This window comes from Gorilla gorilla, chromosome 12 (genome assembly GCF_029281585.2).
Source record: "Gorilla gorilla gorilla isolate KB3781 chromosome 12, NHGRI_mGorGor1-v2.1_pri, whole genome shotgun sequence".
NCBI lineage: Eukaryota > Metazoa > Chordata > Mammalia > Primates > Hominidae > Gorilla > Gorilla gorilla.
Window position 1 is genome coordinate 73,180,001 of NC_073236.2, and position 25,264 is coordinate 73,205,264.

The 25,264-nt window shown below is 37.0% G+C and overlaps 1 protein-coding gene across 5 annotated transcripts in view; it reads right to left on the bottom strand.

Moving 5' to 3' along the window:
* The window catches only part of MEIS1 (Meis homeobox 1), a 202,085-nt gene that overhangs the window by 71,175 nt on the left and 105,646 nt on the right, over positions 1–25,264 (bottom strand). For all 5 annotated transcript variants that reach the window (XM_063695848.1, XM_004029332.5, XM_063695846.1 and 2 more), the window contains one exon: positions 17,928–18,004. In XM_063695848.1, the coding sequence (XP_063551918.1) occupies positions 17,928–18,004 (77 nt within the window). The remainder of the gene's footprint in view (positions 1–17,927; positions 18,005–25,264) is intronic.

Consider the following 25,264-nt stretch of genomic DNA (forward strand, 5'->3'; position numbering starts at 1 on the left):
AACCATGAAAATTGGAATCATGTGAGCAGAAGGTTAGATTAATTCTCCATTCTCATTATAAGCACAGGTGTAGCACAAACACCATGTGAAATAACCAATTAAAATGAAAAAAAATCTGCTTTTTCATTAGCTGCCTTCACTGCATGACCAATTAGAAATTATTTAATATTAATATTCTGCATATACCAAAAGTAATTTTCATAGTAACTAATGTAGGTAAGAGAGCAAAAACATCTCTTTATCTATGGTACTGTTCATTATCTGCAGACTCTTAGAGGGAAGGAATTCTGTCTATTAACTTTCTTTTTCCAGACTTTTTAAAAACATAATCTTTTATGGATATGACTTATACTACTTACCTAAAAATAGGGAGAGACATTTTTAATAGATGAGAAGCCTGGGCTCAGAGAAATTAGGTGACTTCTTTGAGGTCACATGTTACCAAAGAGATGTTAATAATTTGCTAAATGACACACAGCTGTCAGTGGTAGCAAGCACCCTCCTCCCTGGTGCTCTGGCACAGTGACCAGACCACTGCAACTACGGTGCCACTCATCTAGAATATCCAGACTAAATAGATATATAAAAATTAGCTGGTTTCAAGCCAATTACCACTGGCAGCAACCCCAGTGTTCAGTCAAGGAAGAAGCATGACTGTGAACATTTTGTAAATTGAAAATTTTGATGGCTGCACTGTTTGTGTGTATAGGCAAAGATAAGGCTATTCAAAAAGAGAGAGAGAGAGTGAATACAGTGACTTGATTTATCTGTATTCCAAAACTTGTCTCCATCATATTCACATATTGAGACTCCCATAAACTCATTCATAATAATCAACTCAGGTTTGAGTCTATGACTATTAAAGTCATGAGTTCATTTTTAAAAATTACACCTCAGGTTTCAAAAGGGCTGTAATGGTCACTTCGTTTGGTCACTGACATGAATCCCCTATATGATATCTGTCCCCCAAAAGTACATAGGTAACCTCTGCTGAACTAATACAGCACTCACCACCTTACTTGAGAGGCCACCCCATCTATAAACAAGGCTGTTAGAAGGTTCTGCCTTACTAGATCAAAAATATTTATGTTGGTGCAAAAGTAATTGCGGCCTTGCCATTACTTTCAGTGGCAAAAACAACAATTACAGGGGGAGGGGGGAGGGATAGCATTAGGAGATATACCTAATGTAAATGACGAGTTAATGGGTGCAGCACACCAACATGGCACATGTATACATATGTAACAAACCTGCACGTTGTGCACATGTACCCTAGAACTTAAAGTATAATTAAAAAAAAAAAAACAATTACTTTTGCACCCAACCTAATAGTTTCATCAGTACAACTCCTTGGGGTACTGTAAGCAATTCTAATTTTACTTCCACAGGATAGCCCTTCAAATAGTTAAACATGGCCATTATGCTTTATAGCCTTCTCCCCTCTAATCCTTAGGTTAAACATTAGTGATTCTTAAAAAGTGCCTGCTAGAATGTGAGTCCTTCTAGGATATTGAGTCCATTCAGTACCTGGACCACTCTCTGCTCAATAGGCTGATCTTTGTCTATGTCCTCCTGAAGCCTTGCAGTGGACAACACCAACGACATTTATTCCAGGCCTGCTCTGATCCCCAGGTAGAAAGCAAATACACACAAAAAATACCACAGCCTCTTAGCCAACTGCCCACAGGTACTAGATGTTATTTGCTTCTTTTTGGTGGCAAGAACTGTTTGTTGTTGTTAAGAACACAGATGTAAGCTACCCCTAGAATATGTAGATATCAAAGGGGGAAACCTTTAATTAAAAAATAAAACATAAACAAAAACACTGAAAACCTGAGAAAAACTAATCACCTTTTCTGAGCTGTTTGACCACATTAGTAGGTCTACTTCTTACTTCTTACTTGTGAAACATTTAATTTAAAAAATTCAATATAATGAAATATCATTAGTACATATAGGATGTAGTAATCTCTCAGAACGTTACTGAATTACAATTACTACACTTATATGAACAACTTATTATTTGGGGTCATGATGGACATCTATGTGAAAACAACAAAGTAAACAGCAAAATATTTTATTTTTAAAACAACATCATCTTTTCGACCTTAAACAATCTCCACATTTGATTCTCTTTAGTGTATTTTATCATTATCCCAGACTATTTTATACATCCTCTCTCTTTGGAATTATGCTACACACAGCAGAGCCATGTTTAGATGGCTTCAGGGTGAATTCAGATACAAAAACATTTTCCTTCTGGGCAAAGTAATAAAATGACATTCTTGCTCCTCCCACTATAAGTCAAACTGAGGTCAGTTCCCCATCCCTCTATCTGTTTAAATAAATTGGTCCAGCTGTTTGTTTCTAAAATGCCCTTTGACCTTGTGTCTCATCCTCCCTGCTTTTGTGACAGAATGCTTTACTTTTCATTGTGGAAGAGTCTAAATTATCAAGAATTCTCTAAACACCGAACCAAAAAAAGAACTGTACATATGATGTGAACTTAAATGAACATATTGTCATTTTAAAATCATGTCATTTTAAGAGGCATAAGTAAAACAGTTATCTTAATCCTATATGTATGTGTGTGTGTCTGTGTGTTCAAATATATATCTACATTTATGTATGAGCACATAAATATATATTAGAGATTCAACATAGAAGAAATAGTGTTTTGGAAGAGAAATATAAAAAAGAATGACAAAATTCCAATTTGAATACACTATAAAAAATACATTCTCCAACAGCCACAAAATGGTTTGAGATAAAATACAAATACATATCTATGAAATACACACAATCTTAGAATTTTCCATACTGATAAGGTCTCTTTTACAAAGTATGTTAGTTTAAAGATGTAAGAGGAAACTTGCATTTTTACAATTAAGGTCCTAATATTACATAGCCCTTAAAACTCAGATGTGGAATGTCAGGAGTACACAGCCACATGACAGTTTTGCTCACTCATTAAAATAGATAGTTACACACCTTGGTTTAATGAAATATAATTCAAATTTGCCATACATTGGGATTCTTGAAAAAGTAAACCTTTTAGTATGCTTTAAGGTTAGAAAATGTCTCGTTTGCTTTTTCATTTACATTGGAACATAGGGTTTCTTAAAATCTAGTTTGCTTTGAAAACACAGTCTTCTTTTGTGAAGTACTTTTTAAGAATTGGACTCCCTGCAGGTGGTGGAAGACTGAATTAGGAGAAGAATCTTTATATTTCCTTTTTTTTCATAGAATCATGAGTTAGAATTTCTTCTTCTGACCAAACTATCTCCAGTCTCAAAACAAAAAGCTTTATAAAGGAAAGGAAGATAATGGGTTTACTCTATAGCTTTTTTTCATATCCAAATAGAAATATATTTCTTTTTTACTTAGTTGTTTGTTTAAGACTCAAGTCCTAAAAAGCGAAAGAGGAAAGTTGGCAGGGGAGCAAAATCTCCAAAAATCTGAGACCTGGATCATCTAAAAATTGAATTTTATTTTGAATTTTTTATAGGAATCTGACAAGCAGAATGGGAAGTGACTGTGACTCATGTTTAAAAAAGAAATACAGGAAGTTTTGCTTTGTTCTTTCTTTTTTGTCCCCAGATGTTTATTTATCATTAGGCTTTTTTTTTCCCCCCCACTGGACTAATTTCATCTATCTCCTTTTATTCTCAGTCTTTGGATACCTGAATAGTTTTCTGAGCAAGACCTGGCAGAACAGCTTTTTGAAACTGACCTTTGTCCTTTAGTTTATCCTCCACTCCTTTCCCTGGTCTCTTCCCCCAAAACTGAATTGCTAAGTTTAGTTTCCCTCTGTGAGAACCAGGAGAGGTGAGGAGATCACAGTGGGCATCTGTTAGGAGCCAAAACACAAGGTAGTTTCCCAGTTTCACAGGCAACGTTTTCCACATACCTTTGCCCTTTTCCTCCCTTGTATGGCTCTCTGTAATACTGATAAAAGTAAAAAAAAAAAAAAAAAAAAAAAAAATTACTTGCTCACTTTCAGAAATAGCATTTCCACCTTTACTCAATTAGTTCTATTCCTCAGTGTTTACCACTCTACTTACTCCCTGATAATTAAAGGAAGCCCACATTTGGTTATGTTAGCATGCCACAGCCAACTTAGTAAACCACAGAAAATCACAATGGTGTTGCCTCCAAACAATGACATGGCTCTGCTTCACCCCCCGTAGTGTTTCTTGCCAACTAGGCGTAAGTGAACTGTCAGCAGGATAGTGGTGGACATAGAATTACTTCAGAAGTTTCCTAACTAGACAGAGAAATATCATTTTACAACATCTGCACGTACCTAAGAAGCTAATCAACTATTAAGAAAAGATTTTGTTAATTAGTTAGATTGATTAGTGGCAATGCCTTCTATACCTATACTATCCCTTAAGGGAAGTGCTGATTATAATAATCTTTTATTAATATTTAGCTAGCGTTAGGAATATCTCTATAAAAACTTAGTAATAAAAATTAACACTGTGCATTCTTAAATATAAGATTTCCGCATATACTATTCTTTATTCAATAGAAAATAAACAGGCACAGATGATAATTGATATATAATTCATTTTTGTGATTTCTATAAATATTTTCAAATTTTAGAATTTAAACCTCATGAAAAATCTTCAAATATAAAATTTATCATTGGAAGGTAGTTGTCAAATCCCAACATTTTGTTACTTTTTTATTCCAGGAATTTCCTCACCATAGCATTTCCTTCATCTATATCATAGTCATTTAAATAAAATCATATCTACTACTTTTTTTTAAAGTCAGCATCCCTTAATAACTTTTAAGGCATGTTTTATAAACAAACCCTCAGGGAAAGAGGTCTAGTTATCTCCCATGTAACTCTCTGTTCTTTTAAACAACAATAAAAAAATCACTCCGAAATTTTTCTGTTGGAATTCTTTATTTTAGATTTACATTTACATATTGGATTTAATGATCCATAACTGTTGGTCTTCAGAGTTCAAGTCTTCTACACTCCCTTTCTTTGTGAAATAAAATTTCATGAAACATGATTTTAAGATATTCAAGAAAGTTGACTCATTCTCAAGTCAAACCTTATGAAATCATGTTTTTGGCACCTTTTTCTAGTTTCTTAACCTCCTCCAGGATCCAACAGTTCCAAGATTGCAATACATCATCGGTGTGTCTGCGGGTAGGGGAGGTAGAGAACAGCGGCAGGAGGAGAATGGACAGGAGGGGAAAAGGGAGCACCTCTCCTCTCTACCCACTTGATAAACATAATATTGAAATTTGCTCAAATCACAAGAAGTCCATCAATCAGCCACATGAAAAGTTTTCCTTCCCTAACAGTGTTGGGGGTATTTGCCAAATTACTTTAGAAAGAACTGAAATTGTCTACCACAGTTGAGGAAGCTAATTACATATACAATTTTCTTTTCTTTCTTTTTTTTTTTTTGAGACAGAGTCTCACTCTGTTGCCCAGGCTGGAGTGTAGTGGCACTATCACAGCTTAGCAACCTCCACCTCCCTGGCTCGAGTGATCCTCCCACTTCAGCCTCCGAGGACTACAGTCATGCACCACCATGCCTAGCTAGTTTTTGTCGTTTTGTTTTTTTTTTGTAGAGACAAGGTTTCACTATGTTGCCCAGGCTGATCTCAAACTCCTGAGCTCAAGCCATCCAACCTCCTCGGCCTCCCAAAGTGCTGGGTGTGAGACACTGCACCCAGCCACTAAAATTCTCTTTAAAGCAGCTTGTGAAATGAATCAATCACTAGTTGACAATGATGATGCAAAGTAATAACAAAACTCATGTATTATTTTGGCCTTAGGCATTAAAATAAATTTCAAATAATTCATCACTTGGTATATATTACAGAAAATTTTCCTTGAAAGCAAATTTTGAAATGACTTCTTTATTCTAAAAAAAAAAACAAAAGTGATGGCAGGGAGTTGTGGCTTATGTCTATAATACCAGCATTTTGGGAGGCCAAGGCAGGAGGATCATTTGAGCCTGGAGTATAAGATCACCATGGGCAACATGGTAAAACCCTGTCTCTACAAAAAATGTAAAAATTAGCTGGGTCTGGTGGTGCACACCTGTAGTCCCAGCTACTAGGGAAGCTGAAGTGGGAGGATTGCTTAAATCCAGGAGGTGGAGACTGCAGTGAATCATGATCACACCACTGCATTCCGGCCTAGGCAACAGAATGAGACAGGGTTTATATTTATATTTAAGTAAATATGAAATATTTACTTACATGTAACAGACAGTTTGCCAAATTTGAGTTTGTATAACCTTATGGAGCTAAAAAAAATAGTGGTTTAGAATATAGATTTAAAATGATTATTAGCACAATGTAGAAGCAATAGCATGATCTAGGATAACATAGCAAAACTTCCTCTACTAATGAAAAAGCTAAAATAGGTATAATAATGTCTTCAAAGAATAGAAGTGTCTCTCTTTAGTTTAATAGATGAACCATTTTTCATTTAAATTCCAATTTTTCCATATTCACAAGAAGTCAATAAAATTGAATCTAACAAAACATCCCTTACACATTACTGAATAAATGTATCTATTTAAAGCAAATTCTAGTTTTCTGCCAATCTCTATTATAAATAGGATGAGCAGATAATTTGTCATCTAAACTGGGACACGTTTGAGAGTGAAGAGGCACTGTTAACAATTACACTGGGCAACAGGCATAAACCATGAGCCTCCCAGGAAAGTGGGATGCATGGTCACCTTAATGATCAAATATGCTTTATTTTCCAAAGAAAGTTTCCCCCAAATAATTTAAAACCCCGTTGTGTTAGAATGGCAACCAGCCCCCATATACATCAGGGTTTTTTGTTTACTTGTTTGTTTGTCTTTGAGACAGAGTCTCTCTCTCTCTCTCTCTGTCACCCAGGCTGGAGTGCAGTGGTTCGATCTCAGCTCACTGCAGTTTCTGCCTCCTGGGTTCAAGTGATTCTCCTGCCTTAGCCTCCCTAGTAGCTGAGATTATAGGCACCCACCAACATGCCCAGCTAATTTTTATATTTTTAGTAGAGACAGGGTTTCGCCATGTTGTCCAGGCTGGTCTCAAACTCCTGACCTCAGGTGATCTGCCCTCCTCGGCCTCCCAAAGTGCTGAGATTACAGGCATAAGCCACTGTGCCTGGCCCTAATCAGGTATTAAAGAATCTTAGCTCCATATTGGAGTACCTTTGAGCTCCTTCCTTTCTCTAGGATCTTGCCTGTAGTTGCCTCAGTTCTCCAAGTCTTCAGCAACCATAAACCTCTAGACCTGGAGTCTCTGCTCATGTCAAGAGAGGATATCTCAAAATTTAGCTTGATTTCTAGTTCCGTCTGGTTATGAAATTAGGCTATAGAATGGCACAATGAAGATGATTTGACTTGAATGGAGGCTTGCATCTATTCCTTGGAATGTTCACTGTGACCTCTATTTTAATGAGTAAAGCTTGAAACCTAAGCTCTATGTAATAATATATGTCAATATGTAACCTGTAGACCTTTAAAATACAAATGGAAACACACTTAAAGGAAAACAATCTCTCGAATAAAGACAATAACATTAGCAAAATGACATCTTGGAATTTGTCAAATCTTTGAAAATGCTTATGGTCATCTAAGTCATTTTGAGGGAACTTTGTGCATTTTACTGCTGAGTTGCTGGATTTCAGTGTGACTATCCTTTTTCTTTTTCTTTTCTTTTTTTCTTTTTCTTTTTTTTTTTTTTTTTTTTTGAGATGGAGTTTCACTCTTGTTGCCCATGCTGGAGTGCAGTGGCGCAATCTCGGCTCACAGCAACCTCTGCCTTATGCGTTCAAGCGATTCTCCTGCCTCAGTCTCCCAAGTAGCTGGGATTACAGGCATGCACCCCCACTCCCAGCTAATTTTATATTTTTAGTAGAGACAGGGTTTTTCTATGTTCATCAGGCTGGTCTTGTACTCCCGACCTCAGGTGATCCGCCTGCCTCGGCCTCCCAAAATGCTGGGATTACAGGCGTGAGCCACTGTGCCCAGCCAACTTTCCTTTTCTTTGAACATCACTCATAATTATCACAGTCAAAACACTACCCAGTGGCGGGGAAAGTGAGAGCAGTGTGTAGTGAGAAGAATATGAGAACTGAGTGGGAAAACTGCCACTCACCGGCAAGTTTTCTAGCAGTGTTTAGGTGCTGAAATTGGGATGATCGAATGAAAAGTGCTTTGCAAATTATACAAACCTAAGACAGGTCTTTGTTGCTATACTGTCATTCTCAAAAATACTTAATGGTACCAAAACTTGTATATGAACGCTTATAATGGTAAGAGATGAATATCAAATGCCCATCAACTGATAAATAGGTAAAAAAAAGATACCTTATATCCATACGATGGAACATTGCTCAGCCTTGAAAGGGAATGAAGTGCTGATAATACATGCTATGACATGGATGAACCTTGCAAACGTTATGCTTAGTGAAAAAAGCCAGTCTCAAAATACCACGTATTCCATGATCACATTGGTGAAATGTCCAGAATAGGCAAATATAGAGACAGAAAGTAGACTAGTGGTTGCCAGGAGCTGTTGGAGAGAGAGACGGAAGTATAAAGAGGGGCAATAGCTAAAGGGTACAAGGCTTCTTTTTAAGGTGGTGAAAATGTTTTTTAATTGACTATGGGGATGGTTACACAACTCTGTGAACACACTAAAAACCATTGAATTAAATGGGTGAAATGATGGTTTATGAATTATATCTCAATAAAGCTGTTAAAAATAAGTACATTCTAGTGGACTGGAAGAAGCACTGGACTAGGAACCAGTCCTAGCCCTGCCTCTAATTAGCCCTGAGCCTCATCTGTCATATTATGCATAAATTACCTCCCTCCCAGGATTTTTACTTTATGGTTCTGTAGCATAGGTTTCTAAAATTTTAATCCATGCTCCCTTTCGACACATCAAAAATCTTATATTCCTTTGTTATTTGCAATTTCAAAAGAAATAGCATGACTAAAAACAAAATTTAATTCTCGATATGCTTTTTAAATACTATATTCACTCAAAATGATTGTGACATGCTTCTTATGTGCCCCCCTACCCCCTCTCTGCACCCCTCCCACCCCGCCCCGAGTCCTGAGGATAGAAATCTCTGCCATAACCTACTATACTTTCCTTTCTGTAAACAGTATTGTTAGGTAACCAGCCAGGGGGCTGAGATCCTATATCTTTTTGTACATGTTCAATTCTTTCCATAAGCTTTTAAAACATCCCCCTACCCACTCCCTGGCCCTTTCCAAGTACATCTGAACTATGACCCAAACTAGCGAACAAACAAAGTCAACCACGGCAAATGTCCTAGTGATATAGGCCAACAAAACCCTTCAACCAGACAACAAACCTCAAGACTACTGGTTTGTATTTGATTTAGTTAGCATCCTAGAGTAAAAATACTGAAAACTTACATGCACGTGTGTGTGTGTGTGTGTGTGTGTGTGTGTGTGTATAATTATATGGTGCATTAACTTCCATCCGTAGGCAACATACTGTTTTGGAAAAAAAAAAAAAGTGACTTTATCAATATTAAACCAGATCTCACCAAAGGCAGGACATTTATTTTTGAGCTAAGTTACATGTAGCTCCAATCATCTCCCCCAGACCTGGAGGAGTTAATGTGTTTGAAAAAGGAAATACTTTTCCCCTTCTTCAACCATAGGATCTAATCTTGTGAGGCATTGGTTAGTTAAGAGGGTAAAAAGGAAAAGAAACCTCTCAAATATGTCGGAACAGATTAATATTTTTTTGTTTATTTGTTATTGTTCAGGCATCAGGAGCATGATAGAGTTAATTATTTTCCATGTTAAGGGGTCAGGCTAAGAGCGTTGTAAGAATGAAAATAAAATAGACAGGAAAATATTAATGATTATGAGGGCATTGAACAGGACAGCCTTATATTTGCCAAAGTTACAGGCATCCATGTTGTTGTAGCGTTTTTTTTGTTTTTGTCTTTGTTTTTTATGTCCTCTTTCCCCTTGAAAATCAAAAACGAAGCAGAACATAACCCTCAGCGTCTACAGAAAGCTCCTCGGCGTGCACACACTGGAGCAATGCAGACCGGATCTGAGACCAACGTTTGCCCTCGGAAACACTTCCTTCCCCCGAGCCCCTGGCTCCACTCCATTTTTCAAGAAAACTGTTCTATTCAACCAGGAGGCAACATTTGCCCCATTTTTTAATATTTCAGGCTGACTTTTTAACCACTCAAAAATGCTGTTTGTTTTCTGTAGGCACAGCCTGAAGCCAGATGATGATGTAAGTGAGAGGAGAGAGAGGGTCTCTCTGGGTACTGCGCTTCCGTGCTTAACGGTTAATCACCCAACACCAGCCTCAGCAACTGTTGACACAAAATAGGTGGAGATCAGGTCTGTGCAAGCAGAAAATACCAGAAAGGCAAACTATATGTAAACACACTTAAGACATATTTGACAAGAATAGACCTAAACCTGACTTGCTAGGAAACTACTAATGTCTAAAGCTTCAATGCCCCTCTTAGCCGAGTTTGTTTCCCCTTACAGAGCTTCCTTTGAGAAGATAAAGAGTAACATTTTAAAAACTAAAATACATTTACAGAAGACAGCTGAGACATTTGTCCCCTTGATTCACATAGTGAGTTTCAAATCTGCTCTTACATACAGGATTTATGGAATGTAATACGGTTCTTCCACGTATACTTGGAGTGGAGCCAAATGAAAGAGGGAGGGGGGTTTGGGGGGTGGAGAGAGACAGAGAGAGAGAGAGAGAGAGAGAACATGTACACACAACCACAATTCAAAAAGTTATTTCTCCTGACCTATAAAACTCATGCAAAGAAGCAAATGGATAATGCTTAAAGAGTCTTTTAATCTTATCTAACTGACACCTGACAACCCATTACTTATAGATTATTAATGCATCCACTAAAAAGTTTGTCATGTTCAAAATTACTGGAGAAAAAGATTGAATGCCTGAGGAAAAAACAAATTTTGCTGTACAATAACTTCAGAAATTTCGAGCCTATTATCTGTCATGCCCTTCATAGACTCATAGCACACTGCTAAAAACAACTGATTTATCTTTATTATGAATCCTAAAATGACAGCACACATCTTTTTCATGTCTTGTGATAATGCTTAATTTCATCTAGTTTTTATTTCACAGTGTTTGATTTGCTTATGTAAGATGAGGAAAAGTTACAACTACAACTTTTTAATTAATTTCTCTGTTTGTCTCCTTATCAAAGTATTTTTTTTCCTTCCCCACTCCTAGGATAAAGCTGGAATGAGAGTTTCAGAGCACGCACTTTACTTCTGATTCACATTATTACACAGTCTAGAATATTACAGCTAAAAGAGTCCTTTGAGTCCTGACTAATTCATCCTACTTGTCCATTTTAAACCAGAGGACACTGTCGCCCAAGTCCAAGGAGTAGGGATGAGGGATGAAATGTTTTGATTGCAGCGACCTGTCCCTGCATTTCCCCTTCCCATACTTGCCCTGTGTAAATTTTAAGTTGTCATGAGGTTTACACCTTAGCCACCTGTGGATGAGGCGTAGCCAAGCTCTTCCCCCTTGACCGTGACACCTCTCAGCCCCTCATCCCTATGCCCTCTCCAGGGAAATGGGAGTCAAGTCCTGCCCCATCGGGTTGCCTGACCCACAGCCTGTTGTTTGCATTTCTCTGACCAGATACTTACAGACACACTGAAAACAAGAAGACTGGCTTAATTAGGATTTGCAACAAGTTGTGCTGACCTGCATACCATGTTCAAAGTCAACCACCGTTGTCACTAGTTTCATTGCCTTGAAATGAATCATGGATATTCAGAAACATTGGGTCCCTGCTGGGTAAATCAGTCTCCCAACTCACTCAACTCTGAGCCTCACTTGAACCCCAACCCTACAGGGTCCCGACATAATTCCTCAGGTTGTACCAGCTGGATTGCAGCTTCCAGCTAGTGTCTTGTCCTCCTGAGAAGCTCAGCAACTGCCTTTGAATGCTGGCTGGAGGAGAAACAGTGGTTACACAAAACCATATTTGGACTTTCAAATCCATCCTTCCTACATCCTAGACCTTCCTTTCTTTTCTCACCTAGACTTAGGGCCCCATGGTGGAAGGGGCAGGGTTTTTCCAGCCAGCACAGTGGTTCAAAGTGTACTCTTTCATAAGGAGCTTTCGTCTTTAACAGTATTAACGATGTGATTTTATGCAGTGGGGAAAAGCTCTGAGTAAACTTATGGTGTAAAACTTACAACAAAGTATATTTAACAGACTGCAGAGTCATTTTCAAAGAAGATTGTTTGTTGGAAATTTTTTAAATCTGAAGCCAAAAAAAAAAAGCAGTGTCTCTGTTGAACTCTTAAGACTCTCTGACATGACAATACCTGAAGGTTTCTAAATTCACAGCTCTTTTCCCTGCGAGCTATTTGCTCAGCTTTCCTAATAATACCCTGCCTGTCTGGCGCCCCGCCAGCTCTGTCTCAGGCAATATGCAAGCTAAACATTTTTTGACTGATTTCAATATTTTCTTATGAGCAACTAGACAGTATTTTATCTAGTGAGTATTACTGATTGCTATAATCTAAGCCCAGAGTAAGCGTCTGTAAAGGTAATATTATTAGAATTGACACTCAAGGTGAAAAGCATAGCAATTAACCGAGGCTTGAAGAACAACAACCCATTCTGAAATATTCTGGGGAGTTCTTCCATTTATATTTCTCCTTTTTCTTTTTAATATACTGCACCTGTTACTCCATTGATCAATTAGGAAGTCTACTTTAAATGTAGGTTACACTTCAATTCTCAAGGGAAAAAGTTAAACCACCTGCTTAATACAATTACTTTCTATGTGTGAAGCTGTTCCATCCCTAGGTGATTCCTAGGCAAGGAAAATCACCACACAGCCCATACTTTAATTCTGTAGTTGAATAGCAAACAAGTGACCCAGAGCTTCTTGCATCGTGCACTGTTTTTTTCTTTTTTTACATCTGTTTTCCTTGCTTTTGTGTCATGCCTCTGTTTAACTTTATTGACAAAACAATCTGTGTCTAATATTCAAACAACATCTGTAAAATGTATTATTAAATTATGTTGGAAGAAAAAGCAGAACAATTCTATGAAACCCTATGACCCCTATTGATTTTTAGATCACAGAAGTTGAAAGGATAATTTGTGAATGTTTTAACATTTACATCTAAACAGGTACCTATATTTATAGAATCTTTGATTATTTGTAAAAGTATTTGCTACATTATTACCATAACTCAGAAAGAAACTTGACCTTTAACAGTTGAATCTGTTTATTATAATAAAGGAGATCTTATTTTTAAAAAATAAGTTTACATTTTTACTTGCCAGTGGCATAAATCTCCAAGGATAACATTCTTTTTTCCCACTCGTAATAAATGGGAAGTGATGCCTGAATGCTTTGCAGCTTTGAAAGCAATAAATGAAATAACTAGGAAAATCTGGTATGAGCACTAAATCTAAGAAATGTAGAGTACCATAGTTCTGAACAGTGTCATCTTGGCTGCTAGGATGGAACCTGGAATTTTATATGCTCTCTTGATGGAGAATAATTTTTCTCTATATATAAATACTGTATTTCACATACACTATATATTTTGCACCTAAAACCCATATTGCCTTCTCAGAGCATAAAGGGATAATCATTTAATATCAGAACTTAATAGGAAAGTGTTTGGATGAGGAGTAGTAAACAAAGAAACTGTAAAATGTATTCAATACACCCTAGGCCAAAACTCTGCTGAGGCAGGAGGCAACTGAGGCATCCAGTAAATACAACACAAGTACAAGAGATAAGTTTTCATCACAGGGAATTCCCAGGTCCGCAACACTGGTGTGATCATGTATAAGGGAATTTTTATCTGACCATTCTACACTCACATTTTCAATACAAAAAAATTAAGTTGGTCTATTCAGGAAAAAAAACAACCAAGTATTGATTGTGTGTGTGTGTGTGTGTGTGTGTGTGTGTGTGTCTTCCATAAAGTTCTACTTAAATACTTAAAGGTCTAAACAACCATCTAATCTCAAAATTTAAGATGTTTCTACTTAAATTACTAAAACATTTAGCATATTGATAATGTTTGCACTGCTGATATAACATAAGTATTTGTTAAAACCACAACAACAGTAAAAAAGCAAAGACACAAAAGCCCCTGATGCTATTATTTATCATTTTTGGATAAAATTATAATTGGGAGCAAGGGACCAAAGAAGGAAGAATACATAAATCTCTGGTGCATATTATGTTTCAAAAATGATTACACTTTTAAATCTAAGTCAACCACAACATACTAGATTGAAATATTTAGATAACTAGTTATGGAGGTTGATTTTTTAAAAATATGCAGTCACATCAAATACTTAGATAATTTATGTAAAAATATTTTACTCAAATTATTTACATAATTGCCTCAATTCTCAAAAAATTTATTGGCATAGACTTGGCCCACAATGTCACATCTAATAAATTTCACATTCCATCCTAGGGCCCACATGCTGTAAGTACTGATGCCAACCGTTTTAAGATTCTTTCTCTCCATTTTTATTCTGACAATTGGACCAAAATAAGAGTTATAACGAGATTTTCTTTTTTCCAGATTTTCTCTTAATTAATCAAATCAGTCTTATTGTTTTACTTTTAAGTTCTCTCTTTTGCCTTTCTCCCCTCAAATCCCATGTACTTTAGCCTTAGCGACCTGAGGCAGGTAGTATATATCACTGTCAATTCGAGAAATGTAAAATTAGTTCAGTGATGAAGTGAAAGAACCATTAAAATGTAGCAAACTTCTTGTCTATTTTTCAGTCAAAGCCTAACTTAAAACTGCATCAGCCAGGATTTCTATGACACTCTAACAACTAGACATGAGTTTATATTTTTCACTTACATATTATATATTTTGATACATTATGTTACTGCTAATAATTATGACTGATCTACACTCAACCTGTCCTTCAGCATTTTATTGAATTGCATTTCAACAGTGACTCATAGTTCATACAAAAATGTACATGTGTATTAACAAGTTTTAAGAAATCCAAGAAGGAAGACACAGATGTTTAAAAGTTGTGGATAAATAAATGAAAGGGAAACACAGAAATACTAATGATGACATTTTCAAAATTATTATTTTTAGTAGGAAATAACTTGTACCGATGCTCAGTATAGATAAGATAGAAAACATTTTTTATAAAAAATGTTTATAAGTGGGTGCAGTAGCTCACGCCTGTAATCCCAGCACTTTGGGAGGCTGAAGTGGGTGGATCTCTTGAGCCCTGGAGTTAGAGACCAGCCTGGGCAACATAGCAAAACCCCTGCCTCCACTAAAGAAAAAAAAATTAACTGGGCATGGTGGCATATGCCTGTATTCCCAACTACTGGGGAGGCTGAGTCAGGAGGATTACTTGAGCTAGGAGTTGGAGGTTGCAGTGAGCCATGTTCACACCACTGCACTCCAGCCCGGACAACAGAGCAGGACTCAGTATCAAAACAAAACAAAACAAAACAAAACAGGAAGAGGTTTCTATAAAAATTAATAAACCATTAAAAATTCAAATCAAACATGGTATTGTCATTATTTGTCAAACCAAAGAAAAACAATCTCTCTTACAACTTTTAGTTACTTGAGGGACATTTTCTACAGCAAACAACGTTGTTAAATGTTGAAACAATTGCCAAATGCAAAGCACTGAGGTGCAATCTAAAGCCACTTCTAACTCCATATATATACAAGTAGAGAGAAACCACATACTGCACAAAGTGGCAGTTAAGCACAGAATTGTGTTTCTGTCCCAAATAATTAAGTAAAAGCTATTTTTAAGTTATTTACCCGTGCAGAATTGAATAGCAGTGTGAAGTTTAGGGTAAAGTCTGCATATACTTTAACATTATTTTAGAGTGTGAATTAAAACTTTTTAAACATCCTTTCTCTCCCTTCTGGTTACAAAACTGAGAAAGTCGAATTGTGATCATGGACTGATTAGGAAGATTGCTCTCCGGCAGAGACTGTGCATAGAATTTAGAAAACTGTGTGTATATATATATTGCTTGAAGTCACAAGAATGCCTTCCTCTTCCTGCATTCACAGGAAATATCCCATAATAAGGCCGTCCACCCATAGTAAGCAACTTGTATTGGGATTTGTTCTCTGGTAACTGTGTTTATGAGTGGAGTTTGCTAGCAACCCTGCAGAGGAAGAGAGATGGCTCACAGGATAGATCACCTGAATGACAGCGCTTTTTGTTTCTTAACTAGAGAGCTTGTCCTGCCACTCCTTTGCCCGCAAACAGGAACACTTCCCAGGGAAATGCGGACATTTGTGCAGCCTCCATTGTATTAAAACTGTCTCAACATCAGCTTTAAGTTTTAAAATACAGATATATGAATCTAGATGTGCACGCAAAATTGATGGTCTCCCCTATAATATCATCCAGGACGATTTGAAATTTCCAATATGTAGTATTAACAGCCTTGAAAATTAAGACACAGTAGCAGGTAGAGATAGGCAAACAAAAAACCTCAGCAGCCACACAACTCGTAGTAACACATTCAGATGTAGTATGCCTTTGCTTGGTTTACCATCCACTGATGAAAAGGGCTGCAAAAATTGATCTCTCAAGGCAGCAGTAAGGTCATAGAAATTGATAACCCTTACAAGCAATTCTTATGTGAGTCTGTCTGTGTCTTGCAGATAGTGCACTTTGTAAATTAATCCTCCAAAGGCAAATATATTGTAAGTAGCTTGTTATCTCTAAAATACTAAATTGAAGAATACATGGGATTATATTGACAGAAATTACATTTTCTGTAATGGGGTTTAATATATCTGAAATCTCTCCCAAAGGCTCCCAGGCTCTCTAACAGAGAAGGGTCTGTTAATGTAGGTGTAACAGACATCAAGAACAAATTTATTCACCAAAATGGATTAGGCCATGTAATCAGAGATTCTGTAATATTAATCTTTGACACTTATTGAACAGAAAGAAATACTTCTGTCTGCAAACTGGCATTCCTAGTTCTCCCCTTCCCCAGCCCAGGCTTTGGGCCTTTTCTGGATTTTACTTCAAAGAGGATAAGGTTTCTCCATCATAAACACTAATCTAAAAATATTAGGACAATTAATTAGATACACTTACTTTTAGAGGATATTGGATTTCGATACCCTTCAAATATGACACTAGCCCTGGGTGATTATATGAAACCTGGCTTTCAGCACATTCACAAAGGGTAATAAATCATACTTTCTCAAAGCCTCATTGCCACACTGCTGTACATTGAGTCAGAATATTGTTGGCTGGTACTTGGTACATAATCTCAGCTTTGCCCCAAATCAGGAATTTACACTTTATTTAGAAACAGTATTGCACAGCCATGAGATGCCTCAGGTTTGGAATAGCCTCAAAGAGAAACAAATAATTTCTTCCTTTCAGTATTCAGGAGATAAGAGCAAAGGAGAGGCTATCCTTGAATGCATAGCCTTAACAAAATCTAACTGAATTTAGTTATTCAATGAATTTAAACCTGACTGATATGTGATGGTGGATTTTCTTGTTTTGTAGAAAATAGGATGATACTACTCTATCGATTACCCTGAAGGGGGAAAAAAAAGCCATAGAGAGAGATACATTGACAGAGCCATAGTGAATGTGAATTACACACATACTTATACTATGCATAAAATTGTCAACTTATAAAAGAGGTAGAAGACAACACAATGTTTTATTTCCCATACTAGCAAATGTTCTCACATATCAGTCAACAGTTTGTTTTCACTTTTGAATCAACAAGCCACCAGGGAAAGCAGTGGCAACTGGGTGTGTCTTCTTAATGCAAAACATGAGCTGCAGGTTGCCAGAGGGGGAAACAGATTGTGTGTAAACACAAAGCCAAATTACTTACCAATTGTTCACTTGAAGGATGGTGAGTCCCGTGTCTTGTGCCAACTGCTTTTTCTGTTCTTCAGAAGGGTAAGGGTGCTGAAAGAGAATAAAAAAGATACGCGTGCATCAGGCAATATTTAGCCATTTTGTCAATAGCCTAAGTGTCTCATGAAGTCTATAATTAAAGGTAAAAATGCTGAGGTGTGTCACTCTTATTAATGGAATACTACATCATCTAATTAATGGCAGTAAAAGACAAGCCAATTACAAAGATTAGTGAAGTGTATAAATAGCTACTTAGGATACTTGCAGAACCTTGACACTGAGTTTATCCTTTAACAGCTTTATTTGTTGCAAACACAGAAAGTTTAGTATGATCTTCACTGTATTTTATAGGATTAAAATAAGGACAAGCCATTTGTTACCACCTAAAAGTATACTGCCCTAACTTAATATATTCATTGAACCATAAATTTCTAAAGCTGACCCATTTGGACCAACAATCTCAGCTGAGGTCCACATAGTGACATTCTCCCTCTAAAACACCATATTGCCAGATGCAAATATCAAATCTAAAGTGGGTGCTATTAAACACACACACACACATACACTATTCATTTTCAGTCCTCAGCAAAAAAAAAACAAAATTCACCAATGTTGGTTTCCAAATCTGAATGTCAACACATGCTGAGATTCTGAACACAGGCCAATATAAGGTCAAAGACCAGCATATTTTGCATGCTAAGAACAAGCCCAGCTATGTTCCTCAAGAGTCATAGTAGATAAAAGTATTACAGGATTAGATAATAAAATGAAATTCATACCTTCCTGTAAGAACATTTGGAATTCTACTGAAATTAGTTTTGGCACAAATGCTTTCTGTTCACTAATCAAATATATCTAATTTGAAATACCTATTTCTAAAGCTTAGGGGAGGAGCTGAGGATATGGTTTCCATCTATAGAGACATTAGCTTGCTTGAAACACCACATCTCAATAAATTATCCCAAGATAAAATTCTTCTGAGAGTCAACCCTCTATTCTATTATGAATGGAAAAGTGCACCCCCAACCCTTAATTTAACTATCTGTGCCATGGAAACTAAATTCTCGTCTATTGAATGCTAATTAACATAGCTTTTAATTTAATTAATAATGTCTGATTAGATGCTAAAAAGGCTTGTTAATGACCACTTCAGTACTCTTATATGTAAGTTTAAATATGCTCTATATCTATACACAGGGGATTTGTTTGTGAACAGCAGAGAGATCACAATTTTTCCCATAAGCATTGTCTATGATTGTCACTTAATCAATAAATACACAATTAGAATAAGGCTTTGCTTTCATGGAATATAGTGCCTTTCTCTAAAGAGCTCCAAGTATATTACAGACAGGATGGTAATTAATCCCCATTATATCCCTTTGAGTGACATAAATGGAATCTATCATCCCTTCTGTTTTACAGGCGAGGAAACTGGCCAGGGGAAGAGATGGCCAGAGGCAGACATAAGTCAGTGATATTTCCTGCTTCTCTTTCAGTGCCTAAGCCTCACCATGACCAAAGGATGTAGCAGATGCCTTTCATAATCCCCATTCATGTCCCCTGTGAAATAACCTTCAGACTGGTTACCAGTCACCATCCAGCCTTGCCCACCTCTCAGATTTTGACACCTTCTTCTCACCCGCTTCCTACCCCTATACCAAGCCACACCATCCTTCTTTCTGTTTTCCTAACACCACCAGCTTTTCCCGTCACTCAGATTCTTACTCCAATGTCACTTTTAGCTCTCAGCTCAAATGTTCAGCTTTACCCTCCCCACCTCCCAGCACCCCGCCTTATCACGCTCACATTCATCTTTTTCTTATTTCCCTAATAGCAAGCATCGCTCTCTGAAGCACCTGCTTTAATTGTTTATTTCCTTGTTGGTGTGTCTTTTCCCACTCATCTACCAATGCTACTAAACCCCTTGCCTTGCTTTCTGTTTATCCTCAAAGCCCAGACTGGGACATAACAGAAAATCACTAAATATTTGTGGAACAAAGGAATGGCTGTACCATGCCATGACAAACACTCTCCACTCAGATGCAACATCAAATTGTATAACAAAGCAGAAACAATCCAATTTAAGATCCATGACACTACTTTCTTTGCTTCATTCACAAAAGTGATGTCGACCCACTTTCTTCAAATAAAGGTATATAAACCTCCTAATAGGCTAAGATCATAAGTGACTACTCAACAGAATGCCAGCCATTGCAACCAAAGTCTCATGACTGGCTACTGAGCTCAAAGGAATCCATTACCCTAAGGTTTAAAACATAACTCCCACTGTATAAAGATTTGGCACACAATGCAAACCAAATGAATTTCTTATCCCATGGATAGAATGCTGAATTACAGCTTGATATACAGACTTCAACAGTCTCTACTAGTTGAAGAATTGTACCTAATATAGGTGACTCTATTAGATTGCATAAATGATGCTGCCACTCATTAACTATGGGACTTTGAACAACAGACAACTTTTCTTATCCTCAATTTTGTCATCCAGAGTTCTAAGATCCATTGAGGTTAAAGATTACCCAGGCTAGCAGTTCTTACAGTATTGCAGTGCCAGAAGACAAGCTCAATTTTGAAATATGCAAATATTAGCATCCCACCACTGGCACTATGTGTCATATAAAGTTGTACACTGAAGTACACAAGCAACTTCCAATCTATAACATTTCCTGTAAAATTATTTGCTGACAGTTGTCCAGGTCTTACAGAAATCACTTGCAGTGATTTTTAATAGAATTAATAAATATGTCAACAGTCCTTCTTTAGTATAGTCAGATGGCAAAACCTTTTGCCCTGTCTTATTAGTTATGTCTTAATATTATGACCAGAACTGGATAAAAATTATTATTTATACCATTTATCTTTAGTTACTTTGAAAACTGAAAATTGTCACAGCAATTTATTTTCCTGTATTTTCAAGAGTACTTTTGCATGCCTGTTTATGAGCAAGTTTTACAAACATTCTTACAAAGCAAATGGAATTCACATTTTATTTATCCAAGTGGTGTCACAAAAATTCTCTTTGAATCATTACCACTACCTGGAGCTTCAAAGGGTAGTAATATGGCTCTCAAAATTTCAGTGCAAATTTCGGTTGTTTCTTCACATCATGTAGTTTCTGATTTCATAATTTAAATATCACAAAATTAGAAAGTTCTACCCTTTTTTTCCTCTGTCACTTTTCATGTGATCTGATTTTAAGTAATTGGAACAAACTGTGTCTAATTTCGTGCAGCATAATTGCTAGGCAGCCTCAAGCTATGGAGGGTCAGCACTCTGTCTCCATTAAGAAATTTTCAGTTGTTCGGGATATATATATATATATTTTTTAATACAAATGAATGACCCCGGACAAATTAAATGTCACAATAATCTGGCCATTGTTAAGAGGAGAAAAAGGTATCAACAACATTCCTAAACCCTTGTCTATGGTAGGTCAACTGAATGTATTTCTTTTTCTCATAGTTCTTGGCCTTAGTGTCCCGCAAACTTTCAATTCCCTGAAAAAAGTCTGTAATTGCTAGAATCACATGAAAGCCGTGACTTCATGTAGCTAATCCTTAGCCAGCCAAAAATTCACAAAGAAGTAGGCTTTTAAACTGAAACCTAATATGTTTCAATATCTTAAATCCTATGCATCTTTACTAAATAAGCTTTTTGTGGACAGTATGAGTTATTCTTTTGTAGACTTAAAAAAAAATGACTTGACAAAAACCCAGCATGCCACAGGCACAGCTGCTGAAAAAAAACATTGAAAGCCCTGTTGCCTTCTGCCCACAGGGCTAGTGAGGCCATGCAATGGGCAAAGGCAGACGTCATTTTGCAAAAGAGATAAAGAGTAATCTCCGAGAAGTGCTGGTTTTAGGGAGAAAATGGGAAATTCATTCCAAACCTTTGCAACTAAAGGCCTATGTCACTCCTTGCCATCCTCCCAAACACCTTTGCTGTTATTGCATCTCAAGGACACAGTTTAAGAAAGATCAGTAGGCTCTTGTGAAGGAAAGATGGATGGCACTTCCCAGATATACCAATCAACCTAATCACTTTGGGATATCAAAGCAAATTTGACCACAGTCCCACAGACAGTGAGGGAGACCTCACCTTTGTTGTGTACATTAGCCTCATGCTATTATCTTTTAAAAGCTTAATTATTTGCAAACAATTGATCAAGATGGGAATTTGAGAAAGGATATGCAAGGGCCACTGGGAGAACTGCAACACATTAAGAGAGCAAACAAAATTACCTTTAGATCTTACAATAAGAATTAACGATTGAGAGGGGAGAGCTAGGCAATGCAGTAGCTGCAAGGGTTCTTTCTCGAGTGTTTCCCATTTGATCTGCATTAACACCTCAGGAATGAGTGAAAGCCATAAAACAGTGATTATGTATGGGTAAAGCTGGCCCCTCCCTTCCAGCATTAAACCTGCACATGTGTATTAGGCTGGTTTGGCCGCAGAGAGAAGAGATGCCGGCCTCAAAGGGAAACTAAGTGGCTTGTGGGCAGTGGAACCCCAGCGAAAGGGAATAACTCATGAAATGATCATCCTTATTTCAATCGTCAACACCTTGACTTCTCCTTTCTAGCATAAATCTCTTGCTGAAATATAAACCACTTGCCACTCTTCATGTATTTCTGGATCTTGCAGTGACTTCCAATAATGAACCAGTATAGAGTGATTGCTTAATGACCCCGTCAAAGAATAAAATGATCCTTAGGGTAGGATCCTGTATAAAAGAAATAGTTAAAGGATGTCTGAGAAAAATCTAAAAATAGCTTATGTAAAAGTTAAGCCTGAGCTGTCATTTTACCAGCCGCAAAGAATAGAAAGTGACAGAAAATGGTGACTTACTCAAGAAAGTTATGTCTGCACGTAACCAGTGTTATTTCTTGAGACTGGGATGGGAGGGGGATTTTAAGTTGGTTATCTGGTATTTACAAGTTAACAATACATTGAGAGAAAGTGTGTTTATTGAAACAATCAAGCAGACTATTTCAGATGAGCATCAATGGGGAAGAGACAGACTCTGTAGAATGCAGTTAGAAAATATCCAGCTTTACATCTTAATATCTTTGACCAAATGTACTTCTTTCATCAAAATTTCCACCCTTGGCTACAAATGTGGATGCCAAGAAAGTGATGAAGTTTATCTTATCTACCCTGGTAACCAAGTTTCAATAACATCCCCTCCCTCGCCACCTTGGCCACTCTAATAGCACATTGTAATGGCAGCAGAAAATTTGAAAATAATCCTGTACAGAGCTTGCTGGTGAGATAATGGAAGGCTACGCTGCCCCTTCTCAAGCCTCAGATTAGTAATTTCTTGTGACACAGAACTGCCTCTATACCGAAACTGCAAAACGGCTATAACAAAGCAATAGAGGTAGAAGCAATTTTCAAGCAAAATGTTACATGCTATACTTTAAAAGGTATGGGAATAGGTACCAGAGGAGCTGATCTAACAGGAGGAATTATGGCAACTGTCCAATATAAGCCTTATCAAGGCAATGTTCTGTTGCTTGGCTGAATATGTTGGAAGAACAATTTCAGAACTTCTTTTATCCTTTTTCCTCCAGCACTTTGCTCCTCCACAGCTAAGTTTAATGCATTAATATAAGTTGACCTTGAGCTAAACTCTGGTATGTGATGGGGAGATACTCCCTTTAAAGAAAAAAAAAAAATCTACCATATGGTTTTTAACTATTAGATCTCTGTGCTCTTTTAAAACTTCTACTGAGTTTTTGTCACTAAGGGAATACTGTGGATCTAAATGAAAATAACCAGCTATATATTTGACCTCTGAGAGACTAAGCAGAAACTTGTTAACCAAATACATTTATATTTGTTTAACATAATGGTTTTTTGCCTATAAAACTTCTCCCACTTTAAATAAACTTGCAGCCATTTTCCCCTCCTGCATTGACTGTGAATAGCTTACACTGTGACAATTACATTGATCTAGGATACTTTTTTCCTTTAAAAAAATCCATAATGCTTCCCTATTGTCTTTCAGCTTTATGAATTAGTTTTACTGTTTCAGTGAATGCTTTTTTGTCTTCTGACTGCACATTATCAAAGAGACACTTTGTGCCTCCTATTTGCATTACAAAAGCAGTGCACCGTGCAGTCGCAGAACATAGCCTGAATGCATAGTAGTCAAGTCCTGCATCCTCGCACATGCTGGAATCAAAAGAAGGAAGGGTGGTGTTGGGACTGGCTAAGAAGCCAGAAATGTTTGGAGCATCATCAGTAGAGTCATAGGATTTCCATCCGCTTTCTTAATTCTCCACCAACACTCCTAGATTGCCTAGTTGCTCAGACTAAATGGGCTCCATTTTTTGTTTAGCGTTTGTTTTTTCTGGGGCCCAGTAGAGTCATTCTGCAGACAATCTCTCTGATTTCTGTATATCCAACAGCAGTTAAAAGAAGTTGCCAGTGGAGGTGTCAGGTAGGAATCTATAAATGTAACCTCAGCACATGAAAATGACATAGGTGTGGAAGGAAAAGTAGAACGCTGGATAATGTTTCATAACAATCTTTGTTTTTTGTACTAATAAGACTATATTTATAATACACAGTAGTAAAGACATTGTTTTATAGCCAATTATAAGAGACCAATACTAAAATGCCCTGCCTGTGCGGTGGCTCACGCCTGTAATCCCAGCACTTTGGGAGGCCGAGACGGGAGGATCACAAAGTCAGGAGATTGAGACCATCCTGGCTAACATGGTGAAACCTCATCTCTACTAAAAATACAAAAAATTAGCCGGGCATGGTGGTGGGCACCTGTAGTCCCAGCTACTTGGGTGGCTGAGGCAGAAGAATGGCGTGAACCCGGGAGGCAGAGCTTGCAATGAGCCGAGATTGCGCCACTGCACTCCAGCCTGGGCGACTGAGTGAGACTGTCTCAAAAAAAAAATAAAAAATAAAAAATTATAAAATAAAATAAAATAAAATGACCTCCCTGCCTCACTTATCTGATCTTTTAATTTCTCCTAAATATCAATTAAATAGAAAATGAAAACACTAAATAAAGAAGTCAGATACTTATATTAAGAAACTGCATAGTCCTTTGTATTTGGAATTTTTTTTAAAGTTGCTTACAAATTTATAAAATAACAATGTTTTAGATATATTCTTCATTAGCTACACATATGTTACAGAAATATTTTAAAGTATATACGTTTAAGACATACAGTTTAGATTCCAAATTAGTGATTACTTATATCCTCTTCCTAAATGGATTAACATTCATGAAGGATGCTAAAATTATGTTGAACAGCTATTAATGAA